Source organism: Meriones unguiculatus, chromosome 8, assembly GCF_030254825.1.
Source record: "Meriones unguiculatus strain TT.TT164.6M chromosome 8, Bangor_MerUng_6.1, whole genome shotgun sequence".
Lineage (NCBI taxonomy): Eukaryota > Metazoa > Chordata > Mammalia > Rodentia > Muridae > Meriones > Meriones unguiculatus.
In genome coordinates this window covers 66641675-66662218 of record NC_083356.1, presented here as the reverse complement: position 1 = coordinate 66662218, position 20544 = coordinate 66641675, and the positions used below count along the sequence as shown (strand labels likewise).

The following is a 20544-nucleotide window of genomic DNA, read 5'->3' as shown; positions in this document are numbered from 1 at the left end:
CAGCTAAAGAAACACAGGTGCGGCCTTTCTAAAGAGGCAGAGATCAATACCAGGAGGAACCTAAGAGCAAATTTTCCTGGAAGGAAGAAGCAAGAACCCCACATATTCACCCATTTGTTCTCTGGGACCAGCCTGGCGAGATTCTTCCTCAAAAAGGGTGTGTGTGTGTGTGTGTGTGTGTGTGTGTGCGCGCGCGTGCGCATATGTGAATATGAACACATGTTTACAAATGGTGCAAATGTACCCAAAGAAATGTTTCTATAAGGAATAACAAGAGCATTTTTTATTTGCAATTTTGTGGCTTAACATGGTGAACAGATTGAAACTGCATTTTTATAGAAGAACAAATTATTGGCAGATAGAATTTTTAATTTTTCTTATTTTGGAGATTATAATCACATAATTTCAGCCTTCTCTTTTTCCATCCAAACCATTCCATAACATCTCTCATCACTCTATTTCAAATGTATGACCTCTTTTTTCCTTAATTGTTATTACAGCACATATGTATGTATACCTACATCTATATTCTATATATATCTAACCTGCTCAGTGTGTCTGTTACTTGTATGTATGTTTTCAGGGATGACCATTTGGTATTGGATAATCAATTGGTGTGTTTTTCTCTGAAGAAGATCATTTTTCCCAGTCTCAATATTCCTTGGTTGAATACCACTATTCTTTTTTTCTTTTTTTGTTTTTAAGACAGGGTTTCTTTGTATAGCCCTGGCTGTGCTGGATATCTCTCTCTCTCTCTCTCTCTCTCTCTCTCTCTCTCTCTCTCTCTCTCTCTCAACCAGACTAGCCTCAAACTCACAGAGATCTACCTGCCTCTTGAGTGCTGGGATTAAAGGTATGTAGAGCCACCACCTGGCTGAATACCACTATTCTTGAGCCTGGAGAGTGGCTTAGCAGTTAAGAGAAAGGGCCTGACTTAGGCTTCTAGTACCCACATCAGATGGTTCATAATCACCTGTAACTCTAGTCCAGGGATATACAATGTCTTCTTCTGGCCTCCAAGGACACTAGCATTCAGGTGCACATACACACTTACAAATAATTTTTAAAAACAAACATTTTGAAAAAAAAAACAAGAATAAGCAAAGTAAAAAGATAGATTTTTTTTTCAGGATAAAGGAAACAAGGATACAAAGACAGGAGACATGAATCCTAAAATATATTTGAATTATAAATGTGGCATACATGTGACATGTTTCTCAAAACAAAAAAAAAAAAACAACAACAAACACTAAACCTCAACACTAAAGCCTAAAAGCTATGAAAAAAAAAAAACAGCAGCAGGTTTGGGGTACAACACAGAGATAAAGAGTTTGCCTAACATGTGTAAGGCTCTGGATTCTATCCAAACACCACAAAAGGAAAAAGCCAAGACAGGCTGACTCAATAGCAATGACCACAGGTTATGACTTGTCACCAATGTGTCTATGTCAGGCTCCAGAGAAGCATACAGCTAAGCCAGTATGATGTGCTGAAGCAACCAGAAGGAAATGAAAATGGACAGGGATATAAAGGGACCAAGCAGGAATACAATTTAATAAGAGCCCAGCAAAACTGGGCTTGCAAGTAACCCTAAAGGATATTCTGACCTGTAGCCATAGGGCTGAGCTCTCATACATAAGACTTTCCTTCTCAGGCACCGAGCTGCCATAGCTTCCACAGATTCTCACATTTCCTAGCAGTTTTAAAGAGCTTAAGGACTGTCACAGAAGTCCAGGCTCTCCTGCAGGAACGGAAAAGAAGTATGGACATAATGGCAGTGTCCAATACACAATCTTCTGGGATTGACATACAAAATGGTCCTGGAAATATGTTAGACATGAGAACAAGGAATCTGTAAAAATGTCAACAGTATGTGAGAAGGACAAAAAGCCAACTTAAGGGGACTCCCTGAGCTAAAATGGGGAAACTTGAAGCATCAAAAGGAACAGTAATTTCAAAAAAATCAAACACATTAAAAAAAATTTAATAGGCACCAAATAAAACATTATAAGGGAGTGAAAAAAATCCAAAATTTCAAAATAATAATATATTTGGGTTAATTACTAAGATACTGATTTGTTACTTTGAAAATTCATAAATAAATGGACAAAAATAAACATGTCCTTTCTTAATGCAAACACAAAATATATTTCAAGGTAACCAAGTATTTCATGAGCAATGACCTCTCTCACAGTAAAGGTCACAATAACAAATACAGAAGAAATAATGGAAATCTGTGACCTTACTAAAATCACACAGCAGTGATATCTACTAGAAGAGGCCAAGGACAAGGACGCTATTAAACCTGCTAGAACACAACATAGTTAGAAAGGTGTCATGGTTCTGAAGCCTTGTCTACACCCCTACAAGTCAGCACAATACAGCACAGGTAGAGAAAGGTACTTCATGAAACCTGATGGATCTAGCACATGGGAAGTTTAACCCTGCTGATAAACAACAAGAATAAGCAAATGGAGAGATGCTTAACAGAGTGGACATTTAGATATACTTTTTAAAAAAGTCAAATGAACCTTGTCTGGATAATGATTTAAACAAAACAACCATAAAAAGTTATTTCTGAGACAACTATATAATTTGAACTTGGAATGTGTAATGGGCAACATAAAGGAATTACTATCAGTATTCAGTACAATAAAGCCACTATGATTATTTTAACCTCCTAATTGAGAAGCACACTACATGATTATTCTGAACACGACACGGAAGAAACCACGGACAGACAAGGGGAAGAGACTGGCATGTGAGAGCAGTACAGAAGGGTGAGGGGCAGAGCGTGGGGCTCATTATGCTGGTCTCTACTCTTCACACATTTCAATTTTCCAAAATAAAGAGGGTTTTATTTTAGCAACCATGGAGAGATGACAGAACTGTACAAAGGAACAATAATTTGAATTAACAACTGGCTCTGAACAGAACAGGAAGGAGAGGACAATGGTATAATAGTCCCAATGAGAAAGAAAATAACCAGCCCCTAGAATTCCATACAAAGGAAAACCACTTATCACAACAATGCCAGAATACAGATTATCCAGAGAATTCACCACTGTCAAACTTCAAAAAATAAAATAAAATTAGGAAACATGTTCTTCAAGCAGAAGGGGCGAGGGAAGAAACAAACAAAAGAAAGATCTGAAATATAAAAGTAATGGAAACTAAGAAGGAATAATGAAAATAACAAAAGAAAGATGAAAACTACCACATAGCCATTCAGGGCTATCCAACCTTTTGATTATGCAACATACTCATCTACAAAATTCACAGTCAAGAACTGTGCAACCAGGGGTACCCCTCACCCCAAGAAAGCTTCATACTGTTCTAAGTTTACAGTTTTTAGTTGGGTCAAGTTCATTAATAACTTGAGATACTGCCACAGTTTGGACACCCTTGAGATAAACTTGTTATTTGGAAATTCAAACCATACTGATGAAACAGATTTTTTAAAAATGAAACTTGAAAGACTTGAAACAAAAACAAGTTTCAAAACTGTATACACAATCAAGGTAACCCTTAAGAGTGAAATCTAAAGCTTAAAATGCATAAACGAAGTTGAAAAAGCAAAATGTCATGAGCTGAGAGGATCAAAGTAACACACAGGAGAAAGGGCACTACAACACATATAGGAAAAAGAAAGTAGAAAAAAGGAAATGATGAGGCCAGGCGCAGTGGCTCACGCCTTTATCCCCAGCATACAGAAGACAAAGTTAGGCAGATCACTGTGAGTTTGAGGCCAGCCTGGTCTATAGAGTAAGTCCAGGACAGCAAAGGCTACACAGAGAAATCCTGTCTCAGGAAAAGAAAAAAAAGAAAATGTTAAGAGCAATAATTAGCAAGCACAAAGACACCGTAGAGAAGACCAAAATAGAGAAGACCAAAGTGATGGTTGCCGCTGACAATGATTTAAATACAGTGGCCTGTAGAGAAAGGGCTCAGGAGAAGGGTGGAGGGAGGGAAGAACATCAGAAACAGACAGCATTCTTGTTGAAACAGGCCTGAAATCACAAATATCAGGAAAATGAAAAAATAAAATTCCAAGTTCAAGAATGGCCTGGACTATGGTGAGTTCAATACCAACCTAGGATACTTATAAGCAAGACCTTGGACCCTATCTCAAAACAAAAGGTAAAAAGAATTGTGGATGCATGGGTCAGTGGTGGAGCACTTGTTTACAATATAAAATGAACCCTCTGGACAAAGCAGGAGGCTACTTCACATAGATGTGCCAGCCTCCTACACTTGTATTTCTCCCTGACCCTCCATAAGCCATGAGGTCAACAAGGAAAAAAAACAAACATCCCTAGTTAACACAGGAGATTAAAACAGAAAATTATAATCTACTCTCACATATACAAGATTGAAAAAAACAAAAACCTGAAAGCCTAGATATGGAAGCAAATTTTGGAGCTCAAGGGAGTAACTGAGGCAGCTTGTCATTTTGGGTAAGAGATTCAGTTAAACACTATTAATGCCATGACACAGACAAAAGGACAGCAGCAAGGTGGGGCACTGCGGAGAGTCCAGGTCCAGAAGGCAGAGTTGGAGTTCCTTCCTTTAAGTCTCAGAGGAAGGGGGAGTGCTATATTGTGCAGGTAATTCAACTGGCCTTCCCTTAGGGACCTTTAAGATCCTAACAACGTCCTATATCAGTACCTACACCCTATGACATCATCTGGGCCAGGTACTTAGTGGCCGGTCTGCCACTCTCTCTCTCTTGTGCTCTCTTCCTCTCTCCCTCTCTCCCTCTCTCCTGCTCTCTCCCCTTCCTCTGTTAGGGTACGCCCTCCCTCTTACCTTTCTTTCTGTCTTACATTTCTGTCTCTCCATCTCCATCCAATAAGCTCTTTTATATTATACCTGGTGTATAAGCTTGGTATCATTTTTAAATACTAACAGGGAGACTTCATGTGGTCAGGCTGTCTAAAGGTTCATGGGCAGTACAGGGAGGGAAGGGAATTCCAGGGCAGGAATGTTTAAATTCTGAGGGACATTTAATTACAGCGATTCATTAAAAGGGTGGGAAATGTGATGTCACCAGTAACCCTCCTATTCCTAGAGTCTGGCAATCTGAGCCTGTGAACTTCCTTGCTGTCTCCTATTTCCCTGGAGTCTGGGCACCTAGGGGTCTGTTAAAGGGGTTAGGGATTCACAGACAGGTTCTCAGTGGTGACCTTGCCACTTCCTCTACAAAAGCTGAAATAAATAAATAAATAAATAAATAAATAAATAAATAAATAAATAGGCTGCTGGAGGTTGGCATGGTCTGGACAACAGTCTGGTTTGGACTTTAACCAGAAATGGGAAGATACACTGAGATTTGAAGAGCCAAGAAAAGAGCAGGGAGGAGGAGAGTGTACCAGAGTCCTGGTAATAGGAAGTTTAGATGTCAGTGGTGTCTGCCCTAGAAGAGAGGCCCCATCCTCAACAAATAAATACTAACAATAGGTCTGAGGCCAAATGAACCGGATCACTACACCTGGGGACTTCAAAGTAGGGAACTTGGTAAGTCCCTAGGCCTGAAAGAACCCACTTAAATCCTGCTACTGAAGACAAGAATCATTGTAATGAGGGAGCCATTATATTCTGGTAAAGTTTCGAGGGCTGTATACAAGGGTGCAGCTGAGGTATACAGCATACTAGAGTGCTAGAACAATGAAGAGCCCTACACAAATCACAACAGACACTGAATCCTACTGCACCAACAGAAGACAATACTGTTGAGCTAGAAAGCAAGTGCACTACCCCACTAACAACTACATACTGCTAGCCTGTGCTTCACAGAATCCAATGTAGCTGCTAGGAAAAACAACAATAACAAAAAGACTTTATTTTTTCCTTATCTGAAAAGGTATCCAAAATGCACAACTTCTATAACAAGAAAATGGAAACCCAGGATGAAAACTATTTAATGAAAATATCACACACACAGACACACCTTAAAGCAGGAGAAAACTAAAACAACTTTCAAACATGAGACAATGAATACAATTACAAGAGCCAAGTGCCAATGAGAAAGAGTACCACAGGCCTAGCAATAAGAGATGTGAGATGACAGCTACCAAATTCAAGAAAGTGAGAAAACGAGTCAAACTAAATAAATTTAAATTATTTCAGAAACTGCAAGGAGCCCATGGAAGAATAGATGATTGAAAGTAATGCAAGGGTAAAAGATGGGATGAAATGCATCAAAGAAAAAATATTAAATAAGGAATGAATTTAAAAGGAATTAGAAAGTTATACAAAAGGCAGATCCAGTGCACATATAACTAGAATGTATAACACACAAAACAAAACAATGTGACAGAACTGATCATTAAAAATGTAATTTTTCCTGAAATTCAGTTATCATCTACCAATTGATTTTCAACAAAAGTACCAAAGTAATTTAATGGAAAGGGGACAGTCTTTTTTCAACAAATGGTAATGAAGTGATTAGACATCCAATAAGGGTCAGGGACCAGAAGAGATCCTTAACCTTTACCTCGTGCCACATACAGAAATTAACTTAAGATTTGACCATCTGGAAAGATGAGGTTTAAAGTACTTTTCCTTCTCTATTCAGCAAAGTGCACTTGCATTTACCTGACCCTTGGGCACCATGGCAAGATGAATGTAAAGACTTTGAAAGGTAGGAAGAAAACAGCAGCTTGGCTATGGAACTTTGTAACCAAGGATAGCACAATAAAAACTCCGCCTTTTCTGAGTTTTATTTTATGACTCATATACCCAGACTTTGCTTAGAATTCATAAACACCAACAGGTTCAGATTTCCAAAAGCCCTCATGAAAGGACTAGAAAACACCTAAGAAAATCAGATAACTCACAGGGAACAATCGCTATAATACTGCCAAACTCAACAGAAAAACAAAACAAAACAAAATGGTAGTCCTATTTCTATTCAGACCAGCACAGGCTGGGGAAGGAGTCCTAGACCTTCACCTTCACTGTCTATAAGAGGCAACCCCTCAGATGGAGTAGGATGAGAGACAGTGGAGTAGAAGCAGGGGTTTTCATCCTCACCCTGAAGCATCAGACCCATAACCCACACAGTTATGACAGTGACGATCACATGGAAAGACTGGACTTCAAGTCTCACCAACAGTTATGAAGCATCCCTTCCCCAAATCACTAAAATGAGTACTAGTGGAAAACAAGGAATTATACTACCAACCAGTGGTAATTAGGTCCACTCTGTTGTTCGTGGCAGTCACATGGGAGCAGTGGAGACCTGCTGGGGAACTGGTACGCCCACCCTAGGCCAGAAACAATGAGCAGTCTCTTCCACTGATGCTCACAGCAGCAAAGTCAGAATCTATTTTCCCACCTCACCTGGAACTAACAAGGCAGTTCACCATTTTTCTCCTTGATTATGTGACAGCAGACAGGCCAAAGCAGAAGATTTAAACAAGACTCAGAGGCTCATGATATAATTCCAAAGTAGCTAGGTTTCAATTAAAAAAAAAAAACCACTTATCACACCAAGAACCAAGATACCAACTTGAACAAGAAAAACAATCAACAAGCACTAAGAAAACAGTGTTAACCCTATCTGACAATGACTTTAAAACAGCATCTCAGAAATTATTGACAGTTAGAAAAAAAAAAAAAAAACTTGAAGCAAACAAAAAGTAGAAAATCTTGGCAGAGAAATAGAAGATCGGAAGAACCAAGCAAGGACATTAGAATTGAAAAACATAGCTAACTAAAATAAAAAACTTTACAGACAGGTGGGCTCAACTGCAGAATGGAGGACACAGAAAAAATCCATGAGTTAGAAGATAGGAAAATAGAAACTACCCAATCTGATCAACAGAGAGAACATATACTGGAAAAAAACATCAATAGTGCTCAAGAGCCTTTAGGAGTACAACAAAAGATTAAGCATTCATATTACCAGAGTCTAAGAATGAAAAAAGGAAATAAGCAGAACTAAGGAAGTACTCATAAAAGATGAAATTTTTCCAAATTTTGCCAAAGACGTTAACCTATAGATTCAAGAAGTTGAGCAAACCCAAACAGGATAAATTTGAAGAAGTCCACATCAAAATACATTGTACTCAAACTTCTGAAATATAAAGACCAAAAAATTAAAAAAAAAAAAAAACCTTGAAGCAGCGAGAGAGAAACAACATCTTACCTATAGGAAGAAAACAATTCGAGTGACAGTAGATTTCTCATCAGAAACCATGGATTCAGAAGAGGCACACGTTTTTTTCAAGTGCTGAAAAAAAAAGAACTGTCAACCCAGAATTCTAGACCCAATAAAAATATCCTTCAGGAATGAAGGGAACATCAAGACATTTTTGGATGAAGAAAATAAGAGAATCTGTCTCCTACAGATCTATCCCGAAAGAGTAGCTAAAGAAAGCCTTCCACACAGAGACAATTTATGAAAAACTATAGAATACCAGAAAGGAAGAAAGAATAAGAGAAAAATGAGTAAATATAACACATTTTCCTTTTCTTCAGTTTTCCAAGTTATACTTGATAACTGAAATAAAAATTCAAACACATTCTTTTGAGATTCTAAACTTATGCAGAAGAAAACTTTAAGAATACTATATAATAAAAGAGAGAGGTATATATAGAGAATTTTATATAGTACTCAAACTGACAGAATGAGAAAACTGGGGTAAGCTATATAAAATGCCTAAAGCAAGTATATACTATAGAAACATTGGAAAGTACTACAGAGAATTCAAATTGTACTTCTAAATGCATTCAAGTAACCTCCAAGAAAGGCAGAAAAAATAAACTAAAAGAAATAAGAAACAGAAAACGAAAATTAGGATACCTTAAGCTCTAATCTTACCAAATAATGTAAATGCTATAATATCACATAAAAGATTTTGCAATGCATTAAACTATGACCCAACCATGTTGTCTATTAAGAAATGCACTTCAAATATAACTATACAACTATCCTGAAAATGAAAGGTAAAAAAAATCAACCATGTAAATATTAATAATAAAATAGTAAATATGTTAGCCAAGATAAGATAGACTTCAAAAAAAATTACCAGATTCAGAGAAAGGCATAACACAATGATAAAAAGGCTCTTGTACCAAAAGGACAAATCATAAGTGTGTTTGTATCTAATAGCAATTCACAAATATAAAAGTAACAACTGACAGCATGGAAGAAAAAGTAGATTAGATCCAAAGTTATATTTAAAGAGTTGAGCATCCTTTTCTCAACAACTAACAGAACTAGACATAAAATAACACCCACTGAAAGGGCAACCAATAGGATAAAACTGGCCCTTACACAATGTTCCACCTAGAAACAGAAACAGTAGAACACATGTTCTTTTCCAACACCCATAAAACATTTACCCTGGGCCATGAAACAAACCTAAAAAACTTAAAAGAAAAGTAATAATACAGAATGTACTTATTCACCACAAAGTAATGAAAGTAGGAGCTGACAACAGAAAGACAAAGGAAAATCTGCAAACACTTGTAAACTATCCCTATATCGTCTTAATAATCCAAGAGTCGAAGAATAAATCTCAAAGGAATTTTTTAAGTAAAACGAAACAAAAATTAAAATATATCCATGAAAACCTATGGCAGAAACAAAGGCAGTGCAAAGAGAGAAACTTCTAGCACTAAATGTTTGTATTAGAAAACCAGGTGGCTGGATAGATGGCTCAGGGGTTTGGAGCCATATTGCTCCTGCAGAAGACCCAGGTTCAGTTTCCAGCACCCACATGATAGCTACAATCATCTGTAAGTTCAGCTTCATGGGATCTGATGCTCTCTTCTGACTTCTGAGGGCACCAGGATGCATAGTGTGTATACATAAACACACAGGCAAAAACATTCATTAAACATCATAGCCAAACTTTGGGCAGAGTGCAGGGAATCTTATGAAAGAAGGGGGAGATAGAAAGACCTGGAGAGAACAGGAGCTCCACAAGGAGAGCAACAGAACCAAAACATCTGGGCCCAGAGGTCTTTTCTGAGACTGATACTCCAAACAAGGACCATTCATGGAAATAACCCAGAATCCTGGCACAGATGTAGCCCATGGCAGCTCAGTCTCCAAGTAGGTGCCCTAGTAATGGGAACAGGGACTGTCTCTGACTAAACTCAGTGGCTGGCTCTTTGATCACCTCACCCTGTGGAAAGGAGGACAGCCTTATCAGTCCACAGAGGAAGACTATGCAGACAGTCCTGATGAGACCTGATAGGCTAGAGTCAGATGGAAGGAGAGGAAGACCTCCCCTATCAGTGGACTTGGAGAGAGACATGGGAGGAGAAGAGGGAGGGTGGGACGAGGAAGGGGACAAGGGAGAGGGCTACAGCTGGGATACAAAGTGAATAAATCATAATAAATTTAAAAATAAATTTAAAAAAGTAAACCAGACATATAAAGAGCACTGGAGAGTGAGATATGGAGGCTTACATGCAGATAAATGAACAGAAATAAATGAAATGTAAATTTGAACTTAATAAATAAAGTTAACAATAATAAAAACATAATTTTTAAAAGAAAAGCAGGAAAATTGAATCGAAAATATATACATTCTTACCCCAAGAAAATTTAAAAAGAACAAAGCAATGAAAAGTAGAAGTCAGGGCTGGAGAGATGGCTCAGAGGTTAAGAGCACTGGCTCATGTTCCAAAGGTTCTGAGTTCAATTCCCAGCAACCACATTGTGGCTCATAACCATCTATAATGATATCTGGTGTCTTCTTCTGATGTTCAGGTATATATGCAGACAGAACACTGTATACATAATAAATAAATAAATAAATCTTAAAAGGAAAAGAAAAGTAAAAGTCAAGTTAAATTTAAAAACATAAAAATAGTCCAATAAGATGTTTTAGTGGGTCAAGGTACCTGCTGCCTATGCCTGGCGATCTGAATTCAATTCCTAGACCCCACAAAAATGTAGAAAGAAAGAACTAGCCCCACAGAGTTTTTCTCTTGACCTCTATGTGTGTGTACACACAAACACACAAATCAATTTTAAAATAAAAATCATGAAAACAGAAAAAAAATCAATAAAGCAATCCTACTTTTTCAAAAGACCAATAAAACTAAACAAATGTAGCAAGGCTGAGAAAAAGGAGCGATGAAAAAAGATACCAATTGAAGGAATGAAGTAAGGGCCTAAAGACATCACAAGACTAAGAAGGGACCAACTATGGCTAACTATACATATATAAAACTGGTGACTTCAGTGAAATGTAAATGCCCTTGAAAGTAGAAAGTTATCCAACATGAAACTGATAACATAACTCTGTAGGTACCAATTAAAAAGCCCTCAGACAAGCAATGCTTATTTGGCAATTTCTATCAAATACTGAAAGGAAAATTAGTACCCAGTTCAATATAATTTACTCTGAAAATTAGCAGAGGGAATAATTCCATTAGATCCAAAATGTTTTATGGATCCATTTTTCCTTTGATACCCAAACCAGACAAGGATATTATTAAAAAGAAAACTGAATTGAGTGTGGTAGCCCACACTATAACCCCAGAGATGTAGGAGGGCCGAGGAAGGAGAATTGTGAACTTAAGGAATTTTGGCATTGAATATCACAACCAGGACATGGAAAAGAAGAAATAAAAGTGAAAAAACAAATTATTCATTTGTGATTCTTATGTAGACTTTGGAAGGACTCTACAAATACATGTTTGAGGTAAAATTTGTCAAAATTATGTAATTTAAGAGGTTAGAAAAGGAACAACTATAAAATTAAAAAAAGAAAAAATAATAAAGACAAAATGAAAACTAATGATTTTTTTACAACAAATCATGGTTTAAATAACAAATAAACTAAAATATTGGTTTTCATTTTATAAAGATTACAAAGTAAATAAACCACCAACTATTCTAATCAAGAAAAAAAAAGAAATCACAGAAATGCTCAGGATTCTAAAAATAACGAGGTAACAGAACCCAAAACATTGAACAAGAAAAAAATTAAAGAAGAAGAACTTAAAGCTGGGCGGTGGCAGTGCACACCTTTAATCCCAGCACCCAGGAGGCAGAGGCAGGTCAGCCTGGTCTACAGAGCCAGGTCCAGGACAGCCAGGGCTAAACAATGAAACTCTGTCTCAAAAAAGGAAAAAAAGAAAGGAAGGAAGGAAGGAAGGAAGGAAGGAAGGAAGGAAGGAAGGAAGGGAGAAAAAAAAGAATTTAAGACAATACTTTGTATAAGTTTACATAAATTAAAAACCCTAGATTAAATATATTGTTTGGTGTGTACACATGCATAAATGCATAAGATGATTTTACAAAATTCTACCAAATATTTAGAGATTGTACCACAACACAAAGCAACTCCAACTCTTTTTATGAACTGATAAGTACATTATACAGACTGGCTCCTCATTTGAGAAAAATTCCCCAGTCTACATTCTCTTCCTCAACAATGCCCAACGGTCCAGAAAAATGTCACTACAATGTTGTTAGTTATCTTGCCTGATGTTCATGTAAAAGGGCATATACCCACCCAGAACAAAACATAATGTAATGTTTTTAACAGAGTGCTGTAGAGAAAAATTTACAGCTGGGGGGGGTACAAATTCCATTGGCAGTTATCAGAATCATGTATAGGTATTTTTGAAAAGTGCCCTAAATTTCAAGAAGGAAAGTATCCAAAACAATTCCTTATGAATAGCTATTTTAACTAGTGCTTGGCAAAAATTATGTTAAACATTTTATGCCCTAACATGGTAGTTTGTGACTTGTCAATGTTTTAATTTCTTTTCATATTTTATAAAACTGTGGGGTTAAGTTATCATGCAATATGATAATTTTGTGTGTGTATGTGTGCTTCTTTCTTTTTTCTTTAACTATTTTAAAGGAAAAGGATTGATAGGGTTTTTTTTTGTTTTTTGGTTTTTTTGTTTTGTTTTGTTTTGTTTTGTTTTGTTTTGGCCTAACATGTAAAAGGTCCTAGGTTTGATCCCCCATACCAGGAAGATAAAATATAATTTTTAAAAAAATGGCCATAATTGAAACATGTGATTTTCAGGAACGGAGTATTGAGGTTGAGTATGATGTAACTATATGACATTAATATTCTTTATTCTAACTTTATGATGCTTAAACATGGTATGATAATATCACAGTACACACCTCACTTCAAAGTACCTAGCCAAAAGCCTAAGTAAAGATTATTTAATAGAATCTAACAGCACGTTTCAAAATAAGTATAACTGTCTTATTTAATTTGCATAATTACACTAGATTTTACCCATATGACTTTCATATTTGGTGAGAGAGGAAAGAGTTCCTCAGGGGCCTTGAGGTGGCCCCAGGGTGGCCTCTCTTGCCTAGAGGAGCACCACAGGCACCACCAGCCACTGCATGTAACTCTCTTCACAAGCCTTTGTCACTACTGTGGACTATAATGGTCCTGTTGGTCTTGGTGGTAAATGCTCTAAGAAAGTAGCCACTGTCATTCAGGGGGCCATCATATTGGCCAAAGCTTTCCATTATTCCCTGGGTGGAAAGGATATTGGGGAAACAAGAGTAGCCATCCCAGGCCAAGTGACAGGCCGCTGTGGCTCTGTGGGTGTGCGTCATTTCTGCCCCAACACACTAGCATCATCTCTGCTCCTCTGTCCAAGAAGCAACTGCTGCTGGTAGTGACGGATATTGATGGTTGATACACAACATCTAGGACAGTGGTTGTCAGCCGTCCTAATGCAGAGACTCCTTAATACAGTTCCTCATGTTGTAGTGAGCCCTACAACCATACAATTAGTTCATTGTTCCTTCATAACTGTAATTTTGCTACTGTTAGGGAATATAACATAAATATCTGATATGCAACCCCAAAGGGGTCACAACCCATAGGTTGACAATTACTAAGCTAGGAAATACACTGCTACTTTGATAACATCTCCAAGGCTACCTTTGATGACATCTCCAAAACCTATAGCTACTTGACCCCTGACCTCTGGAAAAAGACAATATTCACCAAGTTTCTCCATCAGGAATTCCCCACTGACCATCTTGTGATCACCCACATAAAAGTCTCCATTCACAGGACCCAGGCTCCACCAGTGGCTACCATATAGGATATTTATACCAGAAAAATAAAATGAACTAAGTCTGCAAATAAATAATGACTAACCCGAGGTATATTTTAACATTGCATATACAGTTCAAGCTATGAAATCCGTTGCTATATATCTTCATATCTAAAAGAAAATATGGCCTCTATGGATTCTGAAAAGACTTAACAAGTTTTAACACTTTTGACAGTCAAAAAAAATTGCTAAAATAGGAATTAATGTATACTATAAATGTAAGTTTATACATAGGTTGCAAGCCAGAACTTTTACCTCAGTATTGGCAAAACAAGGAAGGGGTACCCAATAGCCTGGATATTATCAACCAATGCAATCAGACAGATTAAGAAACCTAAAACTTAGAAAAACAAAACAAACATAATCAACATTAAAACTAACACCTGATTTGAGGATTCAGAAACATAGGATAAATAATGAACATATAATTTTTTTACTCAATAGTCTAGATTTCTTCTTCTAGCAGAAGTAGTTACAGGTATCAGATTAAGCCTAAAAAGGAATACTCAAGAAGGCCAGGCAGAGCACACATCTGCTAGTGAATGCTTATGATCTCAGCGCTCAAAGGACAGAGGCCAGCATCAGAGCCATACATGAGACCTTATCTTAGGAAGAAACTAATCCAAGTCAAAGACTAGCAGAAAATACTTATTTGATAAGAGACCTCTGTGAAAATTATAAAAACAGAAGAGATAGTTCAGTGATTACGAGCATTTCCTGCTCTCTCACAGGGCCTGAGTTCAGTACCAAAAGCCCAATGGCAGTATATGAGCATCTGTAGCTCCAGTTTCTGTAGTTCTCCAGTGCATGGTTTCTCTCTCCTGCTTCCACTGATAACAGGCATGCACATGGCACAAAAGCCAACATGCAGGTAAAATACACACACACACAATAAAAAGATATAAACACATACATATACAAATAAGATATATGTATCAATTTAAAAATAGGTGAAAGACTTGAATAAAAATCTTACCAAAGATGCACAGATATCAAGTAAACGTAATTTTAAAAAATACTCAAAATCATATATCATTAGGCAGTTGCAAAGTTAAACAATCTCTACTAATTTCATTAGAACAATTAAAATCCAAACCATTGGTAACGCAAAATTCTAGTAAAAGATGTAAAGCAACAAGCTTCATTCATCACTAATGAGGACAAACCAGCACAGCAACACTGAAGACAGTTTGGCAGTTTCTTACAAAACTAACACAGTCTTACTACACACAGTTCACAGTCACACCTAGGTGTGTACTCATAAGCATACATCAACATAAAGCCTGAACACGTGTGTCTGTTTATAAGTGTCAAAACTGAAAGTAACTGAAACATCCTTCAGTTGATGGATGGATAAAGTTCCAGAGAGACAGTTCTTACTTAATGTGTTAAGACATGAACTACAAAGCCACCAAAATGCCTTAAGTGCATAATGATAGTTTGTCCATTTTTTTTTTTGTTTTGTTTTGTTTTGAGCCAACCTGAAAATGTGTATGCTGTATGATTCCAAGTGTGTGATATTCTGATAAACCGTCTATGGCTTCAAGCATGGACAGGCCAATTGTGAACAAAGTCCCAGTGGGTCCTGGGCTAAGCCTCAGGCTACTCTAAAGAGAAAGAAGGGGTAGGCTGGGAAGACAGACTGTGCCAAGAGCAAGTTTTCCTCAGAGGAAGCTCAGAGAAACTGGTGGCTGAGCAGCTAAACGTCACCACCCTGCACTGTTCTGTCTTTCAAGTATGTGATTGACTGCAAATGTATCTCATATGGCCTATTTCAGAGCACAGCACTTCCCTGGCCTTCCGAAGGCCCTGCCTCCTCCCTGGAATGTTTTTGTTTTGTTTTGTTTTGTTTTGTTTTGTTTTGTTTTGTTTTCATTCTAATGCCTGTCCTTGTGGGGACCACATCTGTCACTTACTGCGTGACCCTTTCAGGTTCCACACACATTAAAGCATACAAGGGAAGAAAGGGAGCAAGTCAGACAAGGGTGCAGGGCTTAGGGCAAGGCTATAGGAGCAGGTAGATGACAGCTCTGTCTCACCTACCCACCCCCACCCAGTACTAGCCCTTACCACCTTTTGTGAAGCAACAAAAGATGAAGATTTTATGGTCTTTTTGGCTAATCTATCCACCTTCCACTGTGTTCCTAGCACCCTGACTCAAAGCCTGTAACAATAAACAGTAACGTGGAAATATTTTTAGGAGGGGGGACAAAGTTATTTAACATTGATCTGCCTCTGGGGCAGCAGAAAGCCAAGAGCTGTCAAAGGACAGATACTGATAGCAAAGAACTTTCTCGCCAACTGGCAGAAAATCAGAGAAGCAAGCTGAATTCCCAACCAGTGATAAAGAGCAGCATGAACTGGGGCAGCTGGGCCTGCCACTGGTCACAGGGAGATACTCACTGGGAAGAACAGTGGTCTCCTCGGGAGGGCCTGTCAGTGCCCCTGGGACTTGTACAGTAGTGCTGGGGTCTGAGGGCTGACTGCCCATCCGGGTGACATTACGTTGGTTGTCTGCATCCTCTGGCTGTTCCTCCACTTTCTGGAGACAGGTGCTGGGCAGCGTGTGTACAGGGCCCACACCTGTGACTGTCACGGTCTCCAGGTCACAGTGAGGTTCCCTGAAACCAGAATGCTCATTAGTCTGCTGCATGTGAAACTTAGTTCGTTATGGCTATCCTTTATACCAGGCAAGTAAATCCTGAGCAGTTTTGATGGTTTCTCTCACCCTACACACTTACAGTGTCTAAAGGGAAAGTATGGAGCTGACCCATCTGCTTTGAATGCAGCCAGCATTGTACCAACCATATTGTTGGTATGATAGTCTACATGTGCCTCAAAACCCCCTTGGGTAAATGAAGCAATTCAGAGAAGTCTATTTCCCTGCTTCTGTTGGTAGCACTACCACACTCCCTACACACACTCCCAATTCTCCCCTTGGTAAATTCCTGTGGCAACCAGTGTGTACTCAGTGACACCCAGGGAGGGCTCCCCCCCCCACACACAGAATTCTACACTCAGTGACACCCTAGGAAGGGCTCCCCCCCCACACACACACAGAATTCTACACACAGAGAGTACTCTCTCAGCTAAATTGATTCCTAACAGTGGCCTCCCGCTGTGCCTGATTTGACTTCTGGGAGGCAGTGGGTAAGCACAAAGATGGTGGCTTCAGCCTCGACCTCCGATTTCCAGGTCTCTTGAAGAGGCAGAGCCAAAAGCGGTTCAGCAATCTCTGTTTCTTCTTGATAAACTCAGCTAGCACCTTTGCTTGTTTTCCCCTTCCCAACATCATCCCCTTCATTACAATATTCCCTGATTCCTCTCCTAGGTTTTCTGCTCTTCCCAGTTCAGTGAGTTCTAACGTCTCCAATCTCTCACTCAGTCCTTTGTCCCTCCCTGGGTATCACTGAGTACACACTGGTTGCCACAAGAATTTACCAAGAGGAGAACTGGGAGCGTGTGTAGGGAGTGTGGTAGTGGTACCAACAGAAGCAGCCTGGCAGTGTCACCGTAAGCCTTTCCCTGTTTGCATAAGGGGTCCTAATACGCCCCTCCCTCTCCTCCTCTCCCCATACCCTGCCTCTTACTTACTTGGGCTGGTGGTTTCGGGTTTCCTTATCTCCTTCCATCCTGTTGCTCTCCTTCTCTGCAGCCTCTCTCTCTGGGGGCTCAAGTGTCTTATGTCTTGCACGGTGCCTGCGTGTGGGCTCCTCATTGTTCTCTGTCTCACGAGGGCCCGTGCGGGGGCCTCGATGTCTTGGGCGTCGCTCGTTCTTGGGTCCAAGCACCGGGGCAGTGGCCTCCTTGCCTGAGTCCTGTGCATGCCGGTGGGCACGGTGGCGCCGGGGCTCACGTTCAGTGGCCTCCTCTGGGGAGCCTCGCCGGTGGTGACGCCTGCTGCGCTCACTGCGAGCTTGCAAATCAGCCCCTGCAGCCTCCTTGCTGCGACTTCGACGAGGGCGTGCACGTTCCTCCCGGGGCCCGGTCTCTGTGCTTTCGACCTTGGGACAGTCTGCCCTATCCTGTTCGCCTCCAGCAGGAGCCGTGGCTGGGGTCTTGTCCCTGTCACGGTGCCGGTGGTGCCGGCGTGGCGGATCCCCACTTTCAGTGGCCTCTGTTCCCTCAGGCTTTGACTTGTTCCCAAAGGGGCCCCGCAAGCCATCTCGACCCGGCTCCACCACTAGGGGTCTGTCCATATGTGTCTTCATGTCTGGCCTCACATGGCGCGTGCTGGCATAACGCAGGCGCTCTTCAGGGTCCATCTCACTGTACAGAGCCTCACAGCTGGCGCGCAGGTTCTGTAGCCTTAGCTGACTGGCCCGCTGCTCCCACACGGAGCGCGCCTTGGCCGAATTCTGCTGCCTGCTGCGGGGAGACTGTCATGAGTGTCACCTACACTTATCTCTGCCTCACAGGGAAGCCGTAGATGAACACAAGCGATGGAGAGATGTAGGGACAGGAGAGAAATACCCAGGAGAGCCACAGTTCAACTCTTCCTGTCAGTGTCCTTCTGGACAGGCAAACTGACAGCAGCAACAGGCTGGTGACTGGCTCTAGCTGCCACTCTAGCGGGAGGACAATGGCCCAGAATCTGAAGGCTGTGGGGATGCCAGGTGCCAGCATGAGCAGGTAAACAGAATTTCAAGGCAGATAGATGGACAGCTAGCCAGGAAGGCAAAATGGGAAGGGAAGACCATGTTGCAAATGGAAAAGAACTGAGGGAGGCACTCCTGCTTCCTCCCTTGGGAGCTAGCCCAGGAGGGGCCAGACAAATGGACATTTCTCTAGAGACACTTACCCATGGTACCTCCCAAGGGAGCATGTGGCTCTGTCATGAGCAAATAGAATCCCTGCTGCATTTTTGAAGCAGTCAGCAGCCCTTAGGAAAGAGCCATTATTTATTTGGCCCAACCAATTACCAGGAGCTGAAGTCAGGTCTGGAGCTGAGGAAACCCTGTTTCACAGCCACCAATGCTCTCTTCTCTTGTGGCTCTGTGGGGAGCCTCTCACTTCACTGAGAAGAGAGCCATGCACACCCTTGAAATCCTCTAGCACCAGGAGAGCAGTCTACCCAGTCCTCACTCTACAATAAAGAGCCTCACCTTCATTCAAACATCATTGGCCCAGACATCTGTTCCCACATCTAAAACAGGGAGCCATTGTCATTCTGAGTTCTTTACTGAATAAAACCACTCAAAAAAGGTGGCCTCAGCCCCAGCTCTGCCAAATAGAAACCTCACCTGAGGTTACAGCCTCATCCTTCAATTTCTGGAGGCTTCTGGATAAACTTGGCAATGTCTGTGGTATCGCTAACAATGCCATACCCACCTCAAAGAGCTTTTGGAAGCACCTCAGAGGCAGGTGCTTCTCCTGTGCCCATTTCATAAGAATGGACACTGAGCCTAGGAAGAGGACAAGACCTACTCAGGGTCCTTTACTAGTCACTGGTAGAGTTAGGTTCACATGCATATAGGACAGAAGGGAATAGCTGCCTGAAGAACACACGAGCTCTCAGTCAGACCCCATCTGCCTTAAAATATAGGTGCAAACTGTGCCCGAGGGAACAACACAGTAATTGGAATAGAACCAGTCAAAGTGCAAGGATAGCAAAGCTTATCCTTTGTCTAGTGTGAAGAGCTAGTACTGGGTAAGAATGAAAGCCAAAGGACAACAGAATCTATGCCTCCTCCCCTAGGAGCTCGGTTGAGGCTGAGAGGGTAGCAAGAAGCATCTGCTGGTAAGGCCCTCAGCTGTTAATTTGTCCTTGCTGAGGCATCAAACTATGCTATCACTATACCAAGAAGGCCCACAGACCCATAGAGCTTCCTTGGCCCTGGTAGGGCTCATCTTTGTACATGGCAAAAAAATGGAAGAGGGACGAAAGAATCCTGGGAGGGTTGATGTCTGCTCACTACTTTGGTACTATTAATCAGGCCAATACACCAAGACCGGACCTGGATTCTGAGTCCTCTAATCAGCAGAGAGGTGGCTGAATCAAATGAGCCTTTGGGTTAGGGCCAGTATCACAGTTCTCTGTTGGGAGAGATGGGCAATCACGATAATAGGCCTGAAGCTCCAGCTCTATGGGTTCACTCAGCCCTAGCCTTGCCCCAAGTATGACCTTCTCTCAGGAACCACCTAAGTACAGAAAGAAGCCAGGTTGCCATGGGGATGAAGGGCATCACTGGGCTTGCAGGAGTTTCTCAAAATATAGAATAAAATATCAGCTAGCTGGGCCATCCTCCGGCTGCTACAGCCCCTAGCCCATTGCTCTGAGACCTTTATCACCAGACTGTTTTTATTGGCCCACAAACCGTGGGGCTACTCCCAGAACAGATTCCCCGGGTCTCATTCTTCACATCTGAGCCATTCTGCTCCTTGGCACTCTCTAAAGCTTTTTTCCCTTTAACCTCTGCCCATTTCAGCTAGCACAAATATCTCACTCTATTCCTCTTTACCAACTTCACA

The 20544-nt window shown here is 40.5% G+C and overlaps 1 protein-coding gene and 1 non-coding gene across 10 annotated transcripts in view; one reads left to right on the top strand and one right to left on the bottom strand.

The window, feature by feature from the left end:
- The window catches only part of Cacna1b (calcium voltage-gated channel subunit alpha1 B), a 162947-nt gene that overhangs the window by 56654 nt on the left and 85749 nt on the right, over positions 1–20544 (bottom strand). For 6 of the 9 annotated variants that reach the window (XR_009593741.1, XM_060389664.1, XM_060389667.1 and 3 more), the window contains 2 exons: positions 17668–18441; positions 16477–16694 (listed from right to left, as the gene is read on the bottom strand). Coding sequence is in view for 8 of the 9 variants with exons in the window: in XM_060389664.1 (XP_060245647.1) it covers positions 16477–16694; positions 17668–18441 (992 nt within the window). In the remaining variant the exon portion in view is untranslated. The remainder of the gene's footprint in view (positions 1–16476; positions 16695–17667; positions 18442–20544) is intronic. The other 3 variants (XM_060389665.1, XM_060389669.1, XM_060389670.1) reach the window with 1 other exon arrangement.
- Positions 13196–13330, top strand: LOC132656098 (small nucleolar RNA SNORA64/SNORA10 family). The gene has a single exon (XR_009594039.1). It is a non-coding gene; the product is annotated as a small nucleolar RNA SNORA64/SNORA10 family (small nucleolar RNA).